At 38.2% G+C, this 25,019-nt stretch overlaps 1 protein-coding gene across 9 annotated transcripts in view; it reads left to right on the forward strand.

Annotated features, from left to right (window-relative positions):
* PTPRM (protein tyrosine phosphatase, receptor type M) overlaps window positions 1-25,019 on the forward strand; it is a 606,372-nt gene that overhangs the window by 311,949 nt on the left and 269,404 nt on the right. For all 9 annotated transcript variants that reach the window (XM_018553724.1, XM_018553732.1, XM_018553757.1 and 6 more), the window contains exons 9-11: window positions 578-687; window positions 8,479-8,680; window positions 9,786-9,888. In XM_018553724.1, the coding sequence (XP_018409226.1) occupies window positions 578-687; window positions 8,479-8,680; window positions 9,786-9,888 (415 nt within the window). The remainder of the gene's footprint in view (window positions 1-577; window positions 688-8,478; window positions 8,681-9,785; window positions 9,889-25,019) is intronic.

Here is a 25,019-nt window from a genome sequence, read left to right on the forward strand (position 1 = left end):
ATACAGTATATTTAACTTGTTCTAAAAGCTATATAAATTCACTGTATGTAACCAGGCTTTGCCTTACAGTATAAAAGTAACTCAAATTTCATATATTTTACTAGAAAAATGATATACAAGCATCTCGTGTCTGTAGGGCCTTGGGTATAATATAAGTCAAATGGATATCTAACCACACTCCTTACCAGTATATCCGTTTAAAAAATGGGTGCTGAAGTGACTGTGGATGGCGCTGCTCAAATCCAAGATGATACAGGGTATCAAACGCACACATTTGTGCTGGTGATGTGCTGTATCATCCTGGGTATAATACAGGCACACTAACACTTTTATTTTACAAAGTACCACGATATGTAGTGTCTGTGTCCAAAACGTAGTAACCCATAGCAACTAATGATCAGATCAGCATATGCTGTTACCTATTTGATTGCTTTGGGTTACTGTAGTTTAAAAAACAATTGTAGCACATATATTGATCCAGAAAGTTTGAGCTCTACACTACTCTAGAGGGTAAATACGGAGAAGGGAATTTATCAAAACTGGATCAGACAAAATCTGAAGCAGTTGCCCAAACCAGTACCGGGTGCCGTACCTTTAGAATCAATCCAGAGCAGCACATTTGAGGAGAAGATTTTTCTGCAGTGGAGGGAACCTGCTCAGACATATGGCATCATTACTTTATATGAGGTATGATATTATAATATATGACATTAATTTTACTCTACATGTAAAAAATAATGCTTTAGTATACTTAAAGTAGAACTCCCTTCACTTCATATCACATCATTAAGAGGGAAAGTCTCTGCAAGAGGGACAGAGACAGCAATACAATATATCCCTTCTCCACTCTACAAAGTAAAATATATGTTGTTGATACCTGTGTCCCAGCTACTTAAAGTAGAACTTAAAGTAGAACTCCCTTCACTTCATATCACATCATTAAGAGGGAAAGTCTCTGCAAGAGGGACAGAGACAGCAATACAATATATCCCTTCTCCACTCTACAAAGTAAAATATATGTTGTTGATACCTGTGTCCCAGCTACTTAAAGTAGAACTTAAAGTAGAACTCCCTTCACTTCATATCACATCATTAAGAGGGAAAGTCTCTGCAAGAGGGACAGAGACAGCAATACAATATATCCCTTCTCCACTCTACAAAGTAAAATATATGTTGTTGATACCTGTGTCCCAGCTACTTAAAGTAGAACTTAAAGTAGAACTCCCTTCACTTCATATCACATCATTAAGAGGGAAAGTCTCTGCAAGAGGGACAGAGACAGCAATACAATATATCCCTTCTCCACTCTACAAAGTAAAATATATGTTGTTGATACCTGTGTCCCAGCTACTTAAAGTAGAACTTAAAGTAGAACTCCCTTCACTTCATATCACATCATTAAGAGGGAAAGTCTCTGCAAGAGGGACAGAGACAGCAATACAATATATCCCTTCTCCACTCTACAAAGTAAAATATATGTTGTTGATACCTGTGTCCCAGCTGAAGGGATTCACTCCTCCCGCCTTTCCCTATCATGGTTACACATTATCTACGGAGAGGAAATCTCTACAAAAGGAATACAGACAGCTATAAAACCTGACTGAGGTTCTAGCTCTTCCCTGTTCCAAAACAACAATGAAAAAAACTATGTCTAGCGTTCTACTTTAAATAACATATTATAGATGCTACAAGCAATGTAAGTCAAATGTTCTTATGGACCGTACATAACATATTTATCTTCTAGGAAGATTTACATGTAGGGCAAAGCAACAGGAACTCTTTAATACTATCCCCCTGCATATGCTTACACTTACCTTCTCTTTGCTCCACCACCGCTTTGTTCGGGAAAGTGAAGTGTCAAGGCTAGTACTTCCAGGTATGGAAGAGCATGTGGCTCACTCGCCTTTCTCTCATAGTACAGAGCTAATGCGTGGTCGTTGGCTGCTTAGGGGCACAGCATTGGTGGTTTGGCAGGGAGTCCTAAGCCTTGTTTAAGCTCCAGATCACAATTTGTAGCTTACACAGGGCTTCTTCTCCTTAAGAGATCCACTTTTGCAGCCAAATTGGAATAACACCTATTTTATATTATATTGGTGCTGACACTGTGCTTTCTTCTGGATGGTGGCTACCTTTGTTCCCCATGGTCCCTGTGTGTGTTGTAAAGTAGCCACTGCTCCAAGCTCACTCTGGTGATGGACTACAATCTCATGTTAAGTTTACTAATTTGTATTGAGATTATAGTCCTTCATAGGAGCGAACTTGGAGTGGTGACTACTTTACAACACACAGGGGGACCATGGGGAACAAAAGTAGTCACCCTCCAGAGGGAAGGACAGTGTCAGCCCAAATTCAGAGATGGTTTGAGGATCTACAGCTAAGTGGTACACAAATAAGGTACGTTTTTCTTAATAGTTAGGGTACTTGAATGTATTTTTAAGATTTAACCCCTTTAGTTAAGTGTCACTTTAATTCTTCCTACACAGCTAATTCTGTTTGATTTAATATATATTTTAATGGAATAGATATTTGTGACCCATATATTAGTCCTGCTAAATCCTTAACTGTGTGCAAGTGTACCTGGGAAAATTGATGCTGTTTTGAAGGCAAAAATATTAATTCGATTTATTTATTTTTTCTGTTTATGCATTTTTAGTATGTTAATTGATAAACTATTAATTTAATTATTTTTGAAAGCATCCTCGCTTCACAGCATTTTTTTCACAAGTGCCTAAAACTAAAAATTATTAAAAGACGGGCATCCAAATTACATTTTATGTACAGAAGCATTGTACTGGGTAGACCTGGCACATTGCTTTCAGCTTAATTCATGAATCATTGCATGCTCTGGAACACATTATTATATTTCTCATCTGTAACATATATTCACATTTACCTCTGCCTTACATAGCGACTGAAGTGATGCCAGTAAGCACAATGAATGATATGGAGACAAATCTGAGTTGATTGTTTAGGAACAATGAGGTAGAAATAGCATAATGGTCACTTTCATTGCATTTCACCTGTGTTTCTTTCCATGAAGCCTATTATAAGAGAGAGAAACAGGTGTAATTTCAAATGTAAGCTACCTTTCATTGGGAAGTAAATTCTACACAATTATATGCTGCTGGGCCTCTAAAAACCTTTTTTCCTGTCTCACAAGGTACCCTTACATGAGTACATTGTAAACTGGCCAAGAGGGAACTGAATGGCTAAACTGTCAAACTCTAATCAGTGTAAGACCCCACCCATTTGGCTGTTGTTTCCTATTTATGTGCAGAGATTGGCATTCCAATGCTAAACTCATGCGAAGCCAAAGAATCAAACTACACGTAAAGTGGCATTTTCTATGCTTGTATTTTATTTCCTGCTGATTATACGTTCACAGATTAAGTTGCCTCTGATATGAGAGCCTGCTCACCTTAAGGGCCTGTTCAGATTGTGGTAGTTTATCCCTCTTTGCAACCATAGGTCAATAAAGCCTGAGATGTACTGACCAACTTTAATAGCATTAGTATGCATCAGCAGACAAACAGAAAAATTGTGGAAAAATACATTTTTTGGTTATTTTTACATGTTGATTGTGCATTTTTACATATGATTGTGCAAATTTCCAATATAATTAGCCACCATGGTGATCACATGATGTAAACCATCATGATTGCTTCTCAAACGTTAGTCTGAGGCTTGTGCCTGCCAGTCACAGCACATTCACAGAACTAGAAGTGCACACAGCTGTGCACTCCTAGTTAGTAAATGCAATATAAAGAGACTTACATGGTGGTGTACATGGTGCTGTAGAACATTTAATTGAAGATTGGAATGTGTCAAGTGACTATGGGTGCTTGGCAGGTGGTTCTGACCACTGCTAAGCACACATTCTAACTGCTTTAAAAGTGTGTAGCTAGTAGTATAGCTCAGCTCATATTTTGTATTTTGTATTCAATCTACTGCTGTCTACAACGTATTCTTTCTGTGGTTTCACCCAATGGGGAGGAGACCAGTTGAAGGCAGAATGTTTCCCATTCAACACATTGATTTAGAAATTCTTCCACATACAAAAGAGTGTGAGCAAGGCCTAATAAGTGCATTTCAATTCTTGCCTCTGATTGTATGCCGTACAAGCAATATAATGTTAAAAAAGGTCCAGTGGCACTTTGTAACCCATGTCTTAGACTTACATTGATACAGATTGCAATAGGCACAAATGAGCCAGCCCATTTGCAGTGTCTGTACTGGCATGGTCCACCTCATCAGACACCAAGTGCCTTCAAGTGCATCCTTTCTTGTGAAGTGACAGATAGGTACACAGATTTGACCAGTTGTGCTATCCTCCTGGTTTACTGCAGGAGCATAAATGTTGTAGCTGGGCCCCCTAGACATCCACCAGGCTCTAGGCTCCTGCCTAGGTTGCCTTGCGAATGATCTGGCTCTGGTATCAAAGTATCAAACTATTATGTAATGACTATTCACTATCCCGCTGATATAGTGGTTTAAATAATTTCTAACATATATAGATGTCTTTGGTGCAGCCGACAGCCTAAATATTCTTACAGATTCCTCCATCCATGCTAAAGAGCATGGATGGATGAATTCCCCCTGCTTGGACTATTGTATTATGACAATCGACATGCGCCACTGTCAGAATACATGATCGGCCAGCAATTTTCCACCCTGATCCTTCAACAAAATTAACTTTTGTCAAGCAGGGTAGTGTGGGCAGTGACACAGGCTTTTGGCTACATCAGCAGGAAATGTTAGCAGTGCATGGCCAGCTTAAGCCACTGACCCAAAGCAAGTATTGTTCTGACTTCACAAGCTATGGGCATGTTGTGGGTCATTGATTCTTATGTTCAGCACAACAGCCAGGCAACTAGGCAACTAACATTGTCAGAAGGAAGCCAGCAGTTAGAGTCTCTCCATATGGTTCAGCACATATTTTCATATTGACTACCATATTGCTGAATGCAACTGCATGTATTGCCTCAAAAGGTGTTCGTTTGAATCAATTAAATATAGTGAAGCAGACATCTATTAATAGGAACTATTTGGGTTTAAAAAACAAAATTTTGCATGCATTTTGTGCAGACATAGAATTTATATTAAGAACTAGTATAGTGTGTGAAGAGGCTGAAAGTAAAAAAAAAAATCCATTCTTTTTTTTACCTGTCAATCACGCTCATGACAGATGGTGAAAATTCTAAGTCCCATACACTTTTGCCAAGTCAAAGTTGTCAATTTTTTGACAGTTAGAAAGGGAACAAAAGGTTACTCAAATATGTATTCCTTTTGTCCCTCCGCATATATGGACCGTAATTGTCCTAAAAATTGCACTGGGATTTTTATAGCAGATTTTTCAGCTCTGCTTCGAAAAGGTAGCATCTTCTATAGCTACAGAAGAGGATGAGTAGTTGAAAAAAAAACAAGTGTCTGTACTGGATTCATCAGCCACCCGGCTCCATCTCCATAGTGTGCAGTAATTAAATGGACAGACAGGAGCTGATTGATTTGTTTTGATGGTTCCATTTGTAGTTATGCACCAATTATATTCAATAAAAGATAAGAAGCAAATATAGCTCCCAAACATAATTGCCATTAAGCTGCTAAGCTTGAAATGCTAGCAAATACTTCATCTTTTAAAAACAAGATTCTCTGTTAAAAAAAACGATAAACTCTCAAATATGTGCTTGAGATGCAGTAATTTCTAGGATTTTTAACCTAGATTGACATATGCATTATGAAAAACTTTACAAACAATATCGCTTTTTCCCAGTTGGAAATAAATAAATAAAATAATGGGGACATAATGTGGTTAATTATCAAATGCTGCTATTTTGCTTTACTTTTTTATTTGAATCTATATTATGGACATTCCAAACAAAATAAAAACTGAAGAAGAATTTCCATTTTGAAGTTCCAGCACACACAAACCCCAACACGTGATAATACATATGCTTGTCCATGTCAACAAATCACAAGGTAGTGAAGGATGAGGATTGTAGTCCTGGAGCATGCATCGAAATCAAGCCAGCAATGGTAGATCCCATGTTTCTATCCTGATTTACCCATTTTAAAGTGGAAATATCTTCTTTTAACAGATGAAAAGAGATCATCTTAAAGTGACACTAAATTCAGTAGTTAAATCTTAAAAATGCATTTAAGTACTTTAACTATTAACAAAAATTTAGCTTATTTGTGTATCACTCGGCTGTAGATCCTCAAATCATCTCTGAATTTGTGCTGACACTGTCCTTCCTTCTGCAGGGTGGCTACTTTTGTTTACCATGGTCCCTGTGGTGTTGTAAAGTAGCCACTGCTCTAAGCTTGCTTCAATGATGAACTACAATCTCATGTTTAGTTCACTAATTTGTATTGAGATTATAGTCCATCATGGGAGCGATCTTAGAGTGGTGGCTACTATACAACACACACAGGGACCATGAGCAACAAAAGTAGCCCTCCAGAAGGAAGGACAGTGTCAGCACCAATTCAGAGATGATATGATGATCTACAGCCGAGTGATACACAAATAAGATACATTTTTGTTAATAGTTAAGGTACCTAAATGCATTTTTAAGATTTAGCTCCTGAGTTCAGTGTCACTTTAATGTAAACTAGTGTGTAATAATATATACCTATATCTCCACGTTCTAGTATAGTTTATAATTATCTATGTACATGAGGGCAGATTTTTCAGCATTTTGCCTTTTTGCTGATTGGAAACAATAGACTGTTATGCTAACATGTATTTTTTGTTGATGCCTAAAGACTGCCAGAAAGAAAAATGTCTGCATTGCCTGTGCAAGGTCCTTTAGGACCCAAGGCATAGATGCCAAAGTGCACTTCAACCCAACCTTTTGTATAATTTCAATATGGGGGGAGACAGGGCAAATATGATTTGAGCTATAATTATAGTCATTTTTGTGCACAGTGCAGTCTTTGATTCAGCCTGTAGATGAATAGGCTTTGCTACGGTTTTGACTTAAAACAATAGCAAAACCTGCACATCTGCAGGTAGGCTGATTTGGGTTGTGTTCATATTTGTGTGATATGGTAAAGCACCCACTTTAACATACATTGCATTAAGCCAGCCCATTCCGCTTTCAAATGTGGCCGCTGTCACCCAATCATTAACTTAAAGGACTGCTTCTGAATGGCATATTTGGGATTTCTGCCACAGGAATTTGTAGGTCAAATATCAGCCGCTAAGCCTTCACCTGTATCTGTAGCCACTACCCCTTGTATGCATGCTACCCTGCAGAGAGCAGTGATGCCTAACTAGGGGAGACTGGAGCTGAGTGTATGGTCATTGATAATGCTTAGGTAAACTGTTTATAAGTTGAATAGATGATATTTGGCTTTTAGTAAACACTGGAAACGGTAAGAGTTCCATTAGGTACTTGCCCATACATCCACAAGGCTCAAGGGGAGTACTTATATTCCCATGTTGGTGATTGAAGAAATCTCAGCAGCTGATAAAGTGGTTGTTTAACCCAAGCACTGAAATGAGTTCATCCTTTTTTCCCACCGATTGTTAAAACTGTTCTAATATATCTGAGAAGCAATTTGTGGCTCTTCAACAACACTGAAGGTTAAACTGCATTTAAATCGCTTCATGCACTTAAAGGAGAACTATGAGTGATTTCTACTCACCTCATAGTTCTAAGCCGACCTGTGACAATGAGACTGTCACAGGTCGGCTCAGTAGATCGGGAGGTGAGGGAAAACATACCGGGTTCCCTCACCTCTCGATCCTGTCACGGCTCTCTGCCATGACAGGGGGAGGGGCTGGATACCCCCCTCCCCGCTCCGATCTGCCAGCGCTGACTGGCGGAATGGACGGGGGATGGGGCGGGTACAGCTGGCTCTGCCTCTAGATAGGCAGAGCCAGCTGTCACTCACGCAGCTGGGCGGATCCCATCATCTACGTCGGGATCCGCTCCAGGTGCGGCGTCTCAGTATACCGCGAGCTGTAGCTCGCGGTATACTGAGCTTAGGGTAACGGGAGGACGCTAGTTTGTGTCCTCCCGTTACCCTAAGGAGAACTATGGGGAAAAACACTGACCCCATAGTTCTCCTTTAAGTAAAATTTACCTTGAGAAATTGTATTAGTAACCATGAATAACATAATCTTTTAAGGCAATCTAATTATTGAAAGAGGTAGTAGAATGTACTATATATGTTTGGAATGTAAAGGCAAACAACTTAAAGGTATTATGTTAAGCTAGAACCCATCTTCTACGTTTGTAATCCATCTGCCTGTAAGTCCTTGTATCTATAAAAGTAATAGCTTGTAACAGTTTTGGCTGAGTTCCTTCATTGGATTCAGGTTTTGAAGAGCTGGAGGAATATGATCTGTTATCATAAAACGTCTGACGGTGCATACATCAGGAGGGTTTATCGGATAAAGATGTAATCTGACTCTGCCAATAGAAGTCTTTCCATTGAGTTTCTATTAATTCTGCTCACTTCTTTTTACAGATCTCTTACAAGGCAGTCAGCTCTTTTGACCCTGAAATAGATTTATCCAATCAAAGTGGACGTATTTTAAAACAAGGCAATGAAACACACTACCTGTTCTTTGGACTGTATCCTGGGACAACCTACTCTTTCACAATAAGAGCCAGCACAGCCAAAGGATTCGGTCCCCCTATTACGAATCAGTTTACAACCAAAATCTCAGGTATTGCTTTGATTTGTGGCAATCATTTTACTTTTCATCGTGCCATCTCTGACAGTATTTTTCTTGTGAAGAAAATCCTTATTTCTTCTATGTACAGTAGCATAATGGTTGTTGTGCTACTCCTATAGAGACACTAAACAATGCAAGAAGTGTTATCCATTGTTTTGGACATCTTGGAAAAAAATCTAGAGGCAGTGTTATATTTTCCCACTTTGTAGAATTGATCATATGCAGTCAATTATACAAAGAGTCAGTAATACATTTAGGGGTGCTTGTGAAACCCAGCACCTTGGTTCTCCTGCCAAGGCTCCCACTCTATGCGTCTGGATTAATGGCACCTAACTGTAGTGGTTTTGAACTCCTTCTTGATGGCGCTTGAATACTTAACAGTACTGAGCAGAGCCAGAGCCAATACCATCTTAGCAGCAAAACAATCTTCTCTCCTACAATATCCATTACGTTTGTGGATCAAGCTCAATAATCAGGTCACCACATGCCTTCATTTCACATTAGACCAAGAAGAACCCAACAAATGGAATATATATAGATATATCAATATATCTATATATAGATATATCAATATATCTATATATAGATACATCTATGTATAGATATATCGATATATCTATAGATATATATTGTGAGCAGGCGATCGGTAGCTGGCACATAAGCCCCCTGGGAATAAGCAGTCTCTTGGGCACAGATACCAAATCCAGGGGAGTAGTGGCAAACAGTGCAGTGTTTATTAGTGATATTAACAAGAGCATTCACAGGTGCTGTACAGTGGTTTACAAGAAATCAACAAAATAAAACCTAGCCGTATCCCGACATCCCGACACTAACTTCACAAACAGCCTCAAACAGTTAGGAGCTATATCTTTTGTTTGTGAAGTTAGTGTCGGGATACGGCTAGGTTTTATTTTGATGATTTAACATATCAGCATAAACACACAGGACACCTTTGTCAATATCACGTTTCACATATTCAGTGTGGTTTATCAAACATTGTCTGCATGTTTCGGAGTCCTCTGGGTACATACCCAGCGTGTAGGAGTTCAGGCAGTGGAAAGGTGTTTTTTGGTTAATTTCTGTTTGTATTTCACAGCCCCCTCCATGCCAGCATATGAACTGGAAACACCTTTGAATCAGACTGACAGCACATTGACAGTTCTGCTGAAGCCGGCTCAGAGCAGAGGAGCTCCTGTCAGGTATGAAAGGAGGGGGGAGAATTCCTTTAAAAAATGAAATTGATTATTTTTTTGAATATGTTTCTGGGGATTACTTTTCACGCAGTATACACTGTGTAAATCCATGTCTGCATTAGGGCTAATTAAATTAAATAACAGAAGAAAGGAAGGCACTTTGATGAGTGTCTGAGTATTGTTTAAAGCATTTGATCCAGATGCAAGTGGTTCATTCTTTGAAGACAGAGAACAAAGCCGCTGTACCGCCGTGTGGGTGGCTTATTCCTTCCTGCAATGTAATTACTTGCTGCTATCAGCAAAATTCATGGCTACAGTATATTTCCAGCCTAAACTGTTTTACTTTCACCTGTCAATAGTTACCTGTGTAAGCAATGTTGGCTATTTTTGATGCTGTGTCCAAGTGTCACAATAAAGCAGCAGGTGTTTTTTTTTATGAAAACTCCCTCTGTAGGACTGTTTCCGAAAGCCTCCTGGGTTTTAAAAGCACTCAAAGAGTCAAGCCTTTGTCTGGGTTTAAAAGGGAGTTGCTGAAGCCAAACATAGTTGTGCATAAGCATTAAAAAAAACAACAACATACTTTAGGTGTTACTGCTGTGTAAAAGTTTATTATTGGCTTGTATGCATGAAATAAATGCGTTTGAAACTCTGAAGCTATGCAGGAGGCTAAAGCAGAGGCAAAGCAATTACCCATCTGGCACTGATGTGGAGGTCAGCGTCCTGACATCCCTATGTCTGTTTCTCTGGCACCTATTAATCACGTGCATGTATACTGAGTGTTGCCCTAGATCGGGGTAGGTAAACTATGGTCCACCAGCTGTGGTGAAACTACAAATTTCATCATGCATCTTCCTTTGGGAGTCAGGCCTGTGGCTGTCAGAATCGCTGAAAGCGAGGGAAAGTCCATATTTTGAGTAATCTTAACAGTAAGAGAGGTGAAATCTTTCAATAGAACACTTGTTTTTGTGACAGCTGTCCAAGAGGGCACGTCCCTCACTTTGGAAAAGTTACTTGTAACTTACCTTTGTTTCATCTTTTGTGAAGGGAAATTTTCCCAATGGGTCAGAGATGGCAGAAAAATTATTTTTTACACTGTCCAAAATGAAAAAAAGATTTGGCTCCATTGTCTAACTAAATCTGCATTAAAACAATGATTCTGAGTCATGCAACTTTACTTTACCTGTTGGGATGGGCATCAATTTGAGAGTGATCCCCTGTCTAGCCAGATCTACACTAGTTACAAGGAATTAAATATTCAGTATGCAAATGTGCACATAGCATATTATTCTATTTCTAAAATTACATATTACTGTACTTTAAGTGGACACATGTTGGGTTAATTTGAAACAGAGGAGCCCTACCAATAAAGCTTGATGATTTAACTGTATACTATAAAAGAGCAGGTTACACTGTCAACATTCTATCTGTATACTGCCATGCACAATAATACCTTCAGCCACAGGGGCCTGTGAGAATCTTTTATATATGAACATGCGATTTACAGAATCACAAATTGAGCTGTTAGTATTTACATTCATAAAATGAGTGCTTAAAAGGACAATTTGCCATATGGACATGTCCATTTTAATTTTAAAAAAAGTATACTTTTACAGTTTACTGTTTATTTTATATTATAATATTTACATACATATATTATTATATATGTGAAAGCAATGTCTTAGCCTCCATCCTCAGGTTTACCCTTTTTCTTATCCTGCTATAAAATCTCACTTAAAGACTATCGTAAAAAAGCAAAAAGAACTACCCTGCTGTTTACTTAATTGGATTAGATTAGATCTGTCACTTTAGTATAGTAGGAAATACTGATAATGAAAATGCTCCCACACAGTTTATGCTGCTGTGCTGACTATAGCAGAAATTATTATTTCTGTGCAATATATGGGGCAAAGATAGCCACACAAATGGGGCAGGGATGGTCACTTAGGGGTCTATTCACGAAGCTGCTGAAGGATCTGGCCGTAGCTTCGGCCGATCCTTCGGCCCCAGGACCAGTATGTGTTTGTAAATGCTTTATTTATGTATTCAAGACAAGCTTAAATCTTCAAGAAAAAAATAACAGTGGTCCCATAAAATAATTTTCACCCAAAAGAAATATTTTTGTTTTGAGTGGGTATTGATAGGGTAAACCTTTGATTATTTTCAAAGATATGTCTTGGAGATTTCAGAATACCTCTCTGTCACTGTACCACTATGATGGTGTCACTTTGTTTCTTCTACATTATGGACATTATGGTCTACTGGGGATCACTGCTTGAGCTTGTGGTGTCATCTGCACTGGGTTCTGCATTTGATTCCATTGGCGATATCTTCCAAAGTAGCCCCTGAGAGTTATGGCAATCTAACATGTAAATGAGCTTTCAGGCTCCCATTTAAGTGATGTTTTCGTTCTGGTTGGAGTGCATTGTTCAGTGCACACATTGGGCCATGTATTCAAAAACCTGGGAGCACTGTGTAGTGCTTAGATAATTGTAGATAGCCTGGGCTCACTATGCACTATGACTCAACATGTTTTATAATTTATTTATTATAGTATACCCAACTGCTCTAATGCTATGCCTTTAGATACTGTTGTATAATATTATAAGGTCTGGCACATACAGAATGTTGTTAACCTTGAAATATAATACTATATAGTGGAGAAACAATGTGGAGTAATTTCATACTGTCAGAAATGTATTGTGATGTCTCAATCTCATATGATTTGCTAAAGTCCCATAAGAGTATTTTCCATTATATACCTACATTATGTCAATCTTTTGGAGCCTTGAAAACAGCAATACAATGGGAAGCCCATCTTTTATTTTTCATTTTATCACACACTATTTAATCATGTAATATTATCTACCATTACAAGTTTGCTTTGTAATTCAGAGTAGGCCTGCATTGTGTCTCATTGTTATTTCATGGGATCAAGATTAAAGTCTATAACGTAAAATTGCATTTCCTGCTGCTCTAATACTAAATCTTTGTCTATTAAATCTCACATTTCTATATAATCGGGAATCTAGACAGGAAATCAAACCCTTTCTAGCTGAAGTATCTTCCATAAACTCCTTCTGTTTACTTCATGCAAGAGAAAAATGAAATGAGATGCAAAATAAAAAAATACATTATCAACTAGAAGACAATTTTAATCCCTTGTTATGTGCCTTTGTTCATTTTTACATATGTTTCCATAAATGCATTGAGTAGCAGGTTAGCACTTTCATTCGTTTTTTGTTTTTTTTTACTCTGGCAGTAGCAATTCCTTCTCTAGTGCTACAAATAAACTAAGTGCACATGAGGCTTACAGAACTAAGAAGGTTTTCACACAAGTGTCCAACCCAAAGCAAGGCATATATGGCCTTCTGACAAACTGAGGCCTTGGTGTGGGACTGAATTAAAAGTGTAACACCTCTGGCATTTGCCTACAGGACTTGTAGTCCTGAAAGGTTTAGTGGACTGGTATGTGCTTACACTTGTCAGGTCATAGAAATGTACAAGCTGACAACATTCTATATGTGCACTTACCTTGTTGTAATTGTGAGTATGTTTGCTGTTCCTCAGACTGTTTTCTGTCTGCCCAGGGAACCCCTAAATGCATATACAGTACATAGGTCTTGACCTCTGCTCGTATTCTGAGCTGCCCTTGTTATTTAGCAGTCCAGTCCATTGTGAGAGTCTCAGTGTGGAAGCCGCAGTGGCCAGCTGTGACTGTTGATGTATAGTGAGTAAACACTGAGTGGTTCTTCCCTTGGAGAGGAGACAATTTACCTATTTATCTCAGTGATGCATGTGCAAAGAATTCTGTTGCCTTAAAAAGTCCCACTCCCAACTTTGTCAGCAGAAATGCATCCCCAGGTAAGATTCCTAGGTGCATACTTATTAAAGTCTACAGACATGGCCTGCCAGGAGTTATAGCTTGGTTTACAATACATCCTGCAGACACTCTTGAGATGGCTTCATATATATCCTATGGGAGTCAACAGCACAAGTGTGCGGTGGCAGGGACATATACCCCAGAGCACAGGACATAAACTTAGCAGGCTACGCAGTTCAGTCTGCCTACTTTGTCCTTGAGGGTGTAGGCGGTTTCAGATGGTTGACAAACAGCAAGACTGTTTATGTTAGTTCAACTTTTTTTTTCTTCAGTACCACTTTTAACTTATAGTTCTTTTTAATAGAATCCCTTTATCTATATTTTTAGCAGCAGACTGATATGTAAAAGTGAGAGTTTGTCATAAGGAATCTATGAATTTGTATCTAAAATCAGAACTAACAAGTCTTATATTAGGTTTATAAGAAGAACGTGAAAATAATTCAACTGATCAGATTTGTGTTAACAGGTATTGCATGCAAATTGTTTTGTTTGTCCTAACACCCATTGAAATGGCCTGGTATGTAGTAGTGCTTTTTTATAAAATCTTTTTTTTTCTGTTGCAGTGAATAGGTTTGTGTATTGCACACATTACATGACAAATAAATGAATCTAGATTGCTGTACTTGGAAATATTTGGTTGAACTAACAAAATAAATTAATATTCTGTATGATGAAAAAACATACAGTATGGTTGCACTGCAGGAAACATTACATTTTCTGAAGGTTATTACTTTGATTCCGTAAATCTTTATGGTGTTTCCTTGGCTGCCACAACAAGAGGTATATTGGTGGAGCTTGTTAACTTGTGTTAGTCGTCTTGTTTATGAAATCACTTCAGGGAATAAGGATTTACTGGATTTAGTCAATGACTTCAGGAACGCAAACAAACGAATTCAATGACGTTAAAGCAGCTATTTATTCTGCAGCTATTTCCCTGAGATACACAAGCTGATTGATACAAACACATTACTGTTATTTAAAGGAAACCCGGGCTGACTGACTGTCATGCTAATCCAGTGGACTTAAAACCTTTTTAGTGTTTAAAACGAACCCAGGTTTATTGGTAAGGGAACTCTGGCTTCACTGGATCCATGATTGTTACACCAGGTAGCTAGCATTTTCAGGAGCAGGGCCGGATTTACTCTCCCTGCCGTCCCAAGGCCAGGTTGTGCGCCCCCCCCTATTTTTTTTATAATTATTTTCTAATAAGTTGTTTCTTATTATTTTTTACTTTTTCATCACCTTTTTATTTATTTATTTAATTATTTCATATTATTTTTCTTAATTTGTATTTATTGAAATTTTTTTTTATCAATGTCATTTTTTTTTCCACCTCTCTGCTTTGACTTTCAGACACCCGATATTAGGGTATCGGGTGTCTGAAAAAGGTTAACCCTTTCATTAATGGGTGCCTCTAAACTGAGGGATACATTAATGAATGGTAACCGCTGATTCTCAGCAGTTACCAGCCTTCCAGAGCAGCAAATAACTCGTCACGTACAGTGTACGTGACAAGTCATTTGGTCCCTTTGTGGCGGGACGTACAGTGTACGTCTCTCGTCACAAAGGGGTTAATTGAAAAAAATCCCTTTTATGTATTGGGTGCTGCCTCCTGTCTGCCGATCACTTTTAACAACCTTCTGGATTCCCAGAGTGCTTTGCATCTCTTTCCCTGCTGCTTGATATAATGCAATCTCAATTTCTCAAGACTGCATATCCCATAATGCACTGCTTTCAGCAAGCAATAATAATGTTACATCGTGGGAAGTTCAGATGGCAGGCTTAGTTAGAGTGGTGACACAGGAAGTGCATATTCACAGGGCTGAGATAAATTGTGTCACTGCTTTGAGGAAGTACATCATATGGGCATCTTCAGTAACCAACTTTACAAACTTCTACGTTGATATGGTTATTAGGGGTGCGATAGAAATGATAGAAATTCAAATAGAAATACATATTTATTTTTAGTTTTTCACCATAAATACCAATTAAAAGGAGGTAGCCAAAGTCCATCTGGAGCTAATTTGACTTTTGGAGAGGGAATTTTGATTAAATGCGACTAAAGCATTAGAAGTTCTTAACAAGAACTTTTTATTAAATAATGCAGATAATGTGTTGTAAAAACCTATTCTAGTCTATCTTTTTGTTCCAAACTTGACCAGATATACATGTTGGCATTTGTAGTTCAGTAATACCTGTGCTGGATCTTATTAGATTGTACCAAGCCAGTTCATAAGAATATAAATGTTATACAGATTATGTATGTTGCAAATAATACCTTTATTAAGAAATTGTTATTTTCTAAGAAGACAAATCTCACTTATTGATCCAGGGAGTTAGGCCACCCTTAGTTAGAAGGAAAATGTAACTTATTGTGAGCATGCAACCTTATCCTTTCCCTAGTTTGCAGCAGCTAATGCTAGGATTTGATAACTCTGTGTGCGTTACTTCAGCAGCTGTGAGAATGGAAAGAGGGATTTTGCAACGCCTTGACCTGTAGAGTTCACAAGATAGAATAAACACTTTTCAGCTGACTGCAAACCTTTGTGTACATGTTGAAAATAATAAAGACAGCATTGTAATTCCACAGGGGGGTAAGGAACACAGGATGAAAAAGAAGCTTTGTGGAGAAACTAGAAGAAGCTGTGTGGAGCTTTGTAACATTCGATTACATTGTAGACCATTCGATGCTAATTAGATAGTTTAATGGAATAAAAAAAAGCAGGACAAACATTGCAAGATAATTAATATAATGTAAGATTATGTGCACTTGATGTTCTTTATGTAAGATCCTAAATTGGAGATACCAGTGGCAACAGTGAGTTGGTGGTAACAAATGGCATTTTACAGAGTTTTCAGTTTGTTCCTTACTACAAACAGCTACATTGAATTACTTCTAACAGGCACATTACTGTTAGGCCCCTTTCACACGGGCTGATCAAGAGTGCACGTATCCCCTCCTGATCTGAGCGGTATGGATCAGATGTCACCGTTGTTTTCTCTCCCATCGCAAGATGAACTAAAACTGCCAGACCCCATGTTGGTCTATGGGGAGTCAGATGTAAACGGACATGATTTAATTTGCATCAACAGTTTATTTTCCTGGACAAGCCTTTGGGGTTAGGCCCCTGAAAGCTTGCCATTACAAATTACCTGTTTGTGCAAAGAAAAAAAAAATTATCACAGAACCTACTTAACTATGTTATTGCAAATGCACTAACTTGGCTTTACTTACCTTACACATATAAATAATTAAAACTGAATTCCAAGGCGATATAAAATACATGAATTAATTCAGCTCTGTATTTACTAATGCATCTAATGCAGTTATTTACCTAACTGCAAGTAGTATAAGTACCTAAATTTGACCTGGGATGAACCTCTTGCAGTCCCTGTACAACAAGGTTTAGAATGGGAGAGGAAGAAGAAGCACAACGATCCAATCGTTGTGCTGCATTGCTTGGGTGGTAACAAGGAACATGCTGATAGGAGAAAAGAGCAGATGAGCTCATCAGTCTGCTGCTTCTCATTTAACTCTCCAGTCACAGGCTGGAGGAGGGACAGGATCTGTAAGTGTCATTTAATGACAGGAAAGACAAAAATCCGGCCTCCTGATCTGCCAGACAGGGCTGTGGTGTGTGACAGAGGAGTGTACATTTCAAGGCAAAAATACAAATCGTTTGGCAGGTGAAACTGCTTCCATATATGTATTGTATCTGTTTTCCTGGAGTTCAGCCTTAAAGCTCAATTACAGCAGAAAATGTTCTCTTTAGTTTTGAATACAGTTGGGAACAGTCATTAGTTCCGTCAAGTTCATAGTGATGAATGTGACCCAATAGAAGTATTTTCCCCTCATTTCCTGTCTCTGCAACAGCAGGACAAGAAATGAGGATGAGGCTTCCATATGGACAAGAAGACACGGAAAGTAATATTACCCTGACACAGGATCTAACACTTTTCCATTTTACTGAAGAAAGTGTGTTGCATGTGCTTGCAGTCTGTATTCCTAATGGAGAGATTACTCATTATTTTTATCCCAAAAGGAAGTCAGAGACCAGAAATAAAACCTAATAATATTCATATCCCTGCTCTACTCTGTCCAAAACTGGCTGGAGTTGGTCTTTAATGACAGGAGCAGCGTCTGGGCAGTAAGCTTTTTACTCTATAGTGCTGCACATTATACAGGAACTTTCCTGTGCCTGGCATGCCATTAATACATAATATTGAAAGCTGTCCCATTTTAACAAGTCATAAAATTGTGAATGGCTTATTTACATATACGTGAAAAAGACAGCTGAATGGCTTGGAGATTAAGGTGAGTATTTCTTTTTTATTTTCGAGTGCTCCTAGACGAATAGGAGCACTCGACCCTGGCAGTGCAGGGGTGGCTCCACTGAAAGGGTTAAGAATACTTTTGCCTGGAGTTCTAGCATATTAAAAATGTACAACATTTTAGTAACTAGGCCTACATGAACTTTAACAATAAATTAATTTAAGTAATGAATACAGATTTTTGTAGCTCCTCAAAATGAGAGCTGCTCCATGCCATAAGCATGAGCAGACTGGGATGTTTGAACAGAATTTCCTCCTTGCTGTTTCAGTTACTGAGGAGATTCTCCTAACTCTGCTTTTTTGTCAGAATGACAAATTATGAGTTAAGGCAAATGACAATTTATTTTATGACATTCGATTCAGGAAGAAAATTGGTGCCAAAGAAAGTGGGAGCAAAGGGCCAGCCAGATTTAATCAATCATTTTATCAAGATCCTCGCTCACCTCACAAACCCCAATTATTACCCATAATCCTGTTGGATTTCATTTTAGCCTTTTCCCTGATTCGTATGTTTTTTCTGCTCATAGAAAGACACAACATTTAAAAAAAATCTATCAGAAATAAAATAATTAAAGGTGTACCATTTTAATGACAAAAGAGAAGCTGTTACCATAGTGACCAATCAAGCATCATCTTTTTTTTTCTCTAAATAAACCAAGGACTGTGACTGGTGAGTATGAGCCACAGCTTTGCTTTTGTTTCCCCAGTTTTTATTTAATTTAGCATTTGGCATTAGTCCTCCATAGCCAATAATTTTTATTGTATGCAACATACAATGTTAAATAGCCTCTCGTGGAAGTATGTATTATCTGTTAGGAAATACAGATATATAATAATCAGAAATCAGCATATTTAAACATGTTCTATAATACCAAAGTATAAATAGAATGTAAGTGCCCCAAGCAAATTTTCCAGCAAGTGTGAACCTCACATTTAAGGTTAGCTTAATAGAGTATCAGCTTGTTCCTTCGAACTTCAGATTCTGAGAACTCAAATCCCACTAGACCATGGTTATACAGAAGATATAGAGTATAAGCATTACTATGGTTATTATCCATTGGTAACTATGGTTATTAGTCAAAAAGTGTGTGCAGAGGTGGAATAATAAAACTGTCCATTCCTGACTTACAGTCCATCAAAAAAATCCTTTAGAATGATTTCAGTTATGTTTTATATCCTCCTATTCTTTTTTTTGTTCTTTTCCCCCCCCCCCCTTACAGATATATATGAATATTATTCTGTATGAACAGCATAGTGAGGGTCATATTGGGGGAAAAACGTGTTCTTATCAAAACTTTTTTTTTTTTTTCTAAAACAGCCAATATGGCCAATCTGGATGCAAAAAGTGCTTAGCACAATTTTTCTTAAAAAGGATTTATTTCTACAAGTTTACCAGTGCTGACTTCAGAAAAAATTTTCATACTTTGGTATTTCATGAAGACTGACCTGTGCCAGTGGAAAGCAATATTTGTTAATTACAAAATAGCGCTTGAGACATGAACAGTACAAACCAATTTATATTTATCTAAAAAAAAAACAACAGAAGTGCTTCCCATTCCTGCAGTTAATGTCCAACAATTTGGAATGTTCCTACATTTAATGATGCCACTGTCATAACCACGTAAACAAGTCTGCGGGCGCTCAGAACTATGTTTAGCAGATCGCAGAGATTTTGCTCATCAAGAACAGATGAGGAGCGTGTCCTCCCCAGTATTGTGGCATGGTTGGATGATACTTGTTCAGTTTTAAAGAAGGAGACACTTAGGTATTTCATGTAACAGATTGGGCAATCCAAAAGAGAGCAGATCTGAAGCTGTGTTAATATGTGTGCAGTACAGATAATAAGCATTCCTGAAGTAAGCTTAGCAAGTGAGCAGCAACGTGACAAGTAATCAGGGCATAAAGAACTCAAAAGGTAGCAAATTGTAGCTTTACAGTGTATCTGTGTAACAAAGGGTTAAACTCTGTTACTTTTATTTATTTATTTACTTTATTTATTTAAAAAGTAGTAGAAATACATTTACTTAGCTTAGGTACATAGGCAAATTACAGATGCTAAACTAGATAAATATAACATTACCTATCCAGGGAGCCCCTTGACTTCTGAAAAGATCAGAAAGTCCTGCAATCGACAAACAAAAGTCTCTGAGCACATTCACCAAGATGTCCTAGACGAGGCTCGACTAGCCTTTTTCATATATATATCTGTAGATATATATATATATCTATAGATATATATATATATATATATTAGGGATGTCCCGATACCACTTTTTCAAGACCAAGTACAAGTACTTCCCCTCATGTACTTGCTAATAACAATTACCGATACTTTTTTTAAAGGGACAGGTGACTTTAAATATGGATTATTTAACCTATTCATGTTAGCAGGAGAGAATTGTAAATCTATTGCTGCAGGGAATTGGGAATATGTACTGTGCATGTACTACATATAGAATACACTGCAGTAATAGATTTACAATTATCCCCTGCTAACATGAATAGGTAAATGATCCATAGTACATAATATGTACATAATATGTAGTTGTACTACGGGTCATTTAACCTATTCATGTTAGCAGGGGATAATTGTAACTCTTTTACTGCAATGTACTGGATGTGTACTATATATGTACTATGGGTCATGATTTAACCCATTCATATTAGCAGATCAGAATTGTAAATCTACTGCTGCAGTGCATTCTATATGTAGTACATATACAATACATATAGAATGCACTGCAGCAGTAGATTTACAATTCTGACCTGCTAACATGAATGGGTTAAATGATCCATAGTACAACTGCATGTTATGTACAATTTTGTACTATGGATCATTTAACCCCCTTCATATTAGCAGCGCAGAATTGTAAATATATTGCTGCAGTGCATTCTATATGTAGTACATGTACAGTACATATAGAATACAATGCAGCAATAGATTCTTCTTGTTCACACAAAACACTAAGCCCAGGCCCCGTCTTACTTACTGTTGCCTCGATTGCGGTGCCTCACATTGTGCCAAATGATTTTCTTCACATGTGAGGATGTCGGCGGCGCTGAGCGGAGGAGCGTTGCATCACTGCTGTGGGCGGCGCTCCAGGTGGGGTCCTCTGGGCAGTCGCCAGCCACCTACATTAGGACCCCACCTGGAGCACCGCCGATGTCCTCACATGTGAGGAAAAGCATTCGGCACCTTGGCAGGTACAGAGAAAAAATAAAAAACATAGCGCAAGCTTCGGCACTATGCATCGGGGCATTTTGACAAGTACTTGCCAAAATGCCCTGTATCGGTACCGATACCGATAGACAAAGGATAGTTCATGGTAACTTAAGTAGGTGACAATTCATGGCTAACAGTGTGTGTACAGACACACACATACTACTATGTATATATTTACACATTTAATATCCACAGACAACTACTACTAAGTTCCTTGTAAATTATTAACCACTAAAAATACTATTTATATTACAATCTGTCACATACTCATTGGGATAGCAGATTTTTGGGCTGTCCTGCTGCATGCTGCAGTCATGTCACTATGAAACTCATGTCTTAAAACTGAACCTCAGGCAGGTATAAAAGGCACAAATTAATGCAGCTCCACATTCATTGATACATAATTAAATGGATTTTTTTAAATGCAAGCAGTGCAAGTACTTAAATTTGAGTTGGTATCCCCAAGTTGCAGTCCTACTAAAGCAAAGCTCAGACTGGGAGAGGGAGAAGCAGCACAATGAGCCAGGCAGCTGTAATTAGGAGAGATCAGAGTGGCCAATAAGCATATCAGTCTTCTGCTTCTCCTTTCACTGTCCAGTCAAAGGCCGGGTGGGGGGGGGGCAAGATATGTAAGTTTTACTGTAGCATGGGAAAAATCAGTCTTCTGCTCCTGGTGCCAGGGTTGTGCTGTGTGGCAGAACTATATAAATCTCAGAAATCAATAGAGAGGAGTACAAGTCCATTGGTAGGTAGAACAGCACACATATATGTATTTCCTGCAGAGTTCAGTTTTAAAATGTCTCAGGATAAAAATGTTGAAGCGTGAAGACATGAAGTACGTATGCTTATCTGGGACACATTTTTGCTTTGAGTCAAAACGGATCTTTCTACTTTAAAAAAGGATATGTGGTTTATCTTCCTGAATCTTCTGCATGTTTTTAACAGAATTTTGTTGACAGCAACCAAGATAAGGTATTGGACACAGTGATTGCCACTAGCAGCTGTAAGGTGCTTAGTGGAAGATGTGCTTCAGACTTATTGTGATCTATTTCCCATATGGCGTGAATCAGTTTAATTAATTTGCTTCAAAATAAGAGGCAACATCGAATATTAACTTTTATGTTCTGTCAAAGATACTTATGATATATGAGCTGCCTGACATTCTTTAAGAAAATTGAAAACCTGTCAAGGCAACTGGGCTTGCTGTATTTTTCTTGAAGACGTTTCACTGGTCATCCAACCTGCTTTCTTTTACAAAAATTATCTGGGAATAAATATGGTGAATGTTGCTCCAATCCACATAATCTGTTAGTAACAACCAGGTGTTGATGGCATTTGCATAATTGGAGCAAGGAGGTGTTATTGACCAGCCCAGAGAGAGGTGTTAAAATAGCATTGTATGTGGCAGACAATAGATGTCTCACCCCCCCACCCCCCCCCCCACCCGCCTAACCTCTTTCACTTTTCTTTTAAACCAGTCCTCCTCTCTGTCTAGGATGCGTACTTGACTTTCTTCAAAGGAGTGACCTTTATCCTTTAGATGTAGGTACACTGCCGAATACTGACCAGAGGGTTTCGCTCTTCTATGCTGTCCCATACGTTGGTGTAGCTGCTGTTTTGCCGACATACAATTCTGAGCACTCCTCACTGCACTGGACTGCATATACAATGTTGTTCATCTTGTGTTTTGGCGTTGGGTCTTTTGGGTGAACCAGTTGTTGCCTCAGTGTATTGCTGGGTTTAAAGCAGACAGGGATATGATGTTTTTTAAAAACCCTTCTGAGTTTCTCAGACACCCCAGCTACATATGGCATGCTTCAAAGGGAAGTTTGAATCTGATTGGCACCTCAGTTGTAATAAAACAGAACTTGATTCCCTTATATATGTTAAGGCTTAATATCCAATTCAGACTGCAGTGTACATTTAAAATAAAATCCCCAGGCAAAATAGACAATTTAGCAAACACATGTACTGTAAATGATTATTATATATGTATTTTTTTCTGTGCATTGTTTGGAAGAAAAAAAATCACTGAAGCCTGCCTTCTGCATGTTATGAGCAATTCAACTTCAGTGCTATAACTGCAATCCTCCAGTGATCTGGAAAACTATTTGTAATCTTCAGTGCAGATATCTAAAGCCTAGCACAAGGGAAATGAGGAAATACTCCCCTTGCAGTGGGGCTACCTCTGCACTGTGAAGGTTATCTCTGGACGAGCTGGACTAATCACAGGGGCCAGGTAGCCAATAATCCTTAAAAATTACAGTTGGCACCTAACTTATCTAGCTGTTGTCAATGGAGCACCCCTGCGTTAACTGCTCATTTTTGTCTAGGCAACTTGTATAAAGGACTTTGACTTACCTGATCCCCACTCTCCCAGTATTCAGCACTTACCACTCTCCACTATGCTGAGGCTTGTGGACAATTCCTCTGCATTACATTCAACAGTTAAACAAACATATATTTTTTTTACTTACAATTATTGTTTTTCCACTTCCTGGTCCTCTTGGGCATTGGTGATGTAATGTGCCCAAGTGCTGCACTCTGGGAAGGTTATATCAGTAGTGCATTGCTGGGAAGTCTCATCTGTAATCTCACGAGATCTCAGGGAAAGGCAGTTTCCTCCCTTGAGATGATGTGCATGGTCACATGTTCCGGTCACATGTGCCAGAGTTTCAGGAAGTAAAGGGAGATATATCAATCTGCTCTTAGTAAAAATGGCCAAGAAGAATTAGAGAATAAAAAGAAAAAATAAGGTATGCAAAGAATAAAAAGCCTGTAATTATCTATAAGTATCTGTTTGTATATCACCATTACTAAATATTTATAAAGGCGTACTTGATGTAAATTCAAAGATATGGGTAAAGTTCCTCTTTAAGTAACTCAGGATAAAAAAAATACCACATTCACGTATTTTAGTATTAAGTTTAGTGACATATGTGTCCCACATAGAGTTCTATCTAAAGGAATTGATCATCAATTCTAATACTGATGTATCTTACAAAATGACTCCCGCTATAGTACCACACAGTAGATGACAGGTTTATTTGTTTTTAATAACTGCTTTTATGAACTGAAAATACAAACAGTAGGATAATTAGTGCCTTGGATATTCTCTGGATAACTCATTCTTTACATAAAAGAAGAATTATCAACGTGAAAGTGATATAAAATGAAAAGCATTGTTTAAAAGCAAGCTATCACACACACCTACTGTACATTTAATGGAATGCCCTGTTTACGTAAATGTTAGGATAAGAGCTAGGCCAAGCATAGAGTACATGATTGAGCCATATTTATCTCCATTTCACCCTCTGTCTGTCTCATTATTGTAAGACAGCTATGTCATGGTTTGTGCTCGCTGCCACTGTGACTTCTCTGTGTCCAATATAGTTAAGTCACGCTCTGCATTGTGCCAGCATTCGCATGCACGAATCTTTATCTGGGTCTGCACATTTCTTGGCAGTCACACAGCTCTCACTTTGGTTCAGAAAGATGTAAAGATCATAAACTACATTTGTCCCTTCTGTGCTGTATTCAGACATGCATTGCAAGCAAGTGCTATATAAAACTGCAAATCCAGACAGTTTTCGGTAGCACAAAGGATCATATAGTTCATGGTAACTTAAGTAGGTGAATGTTCACAGCTAATGATGTGTATGTACAGCCACACACATAAAACAATATATATATATATATATA

This window comes from Nanorana parkeri, unplaced genomic scaffold (genome assembly GCF_000935625.1).
Source record: "Nanorana parkeri isolate BGI_ZX_2015 unplaced genomic scaffold, ASM93562v1 scaffold7, whole genome shotgun sequence".
NCBI lineage: Eukaryota > Metazoa > Chordata > Amphibia > Anura > Dicroglossidae > Nanorana > Nanorana parkeri.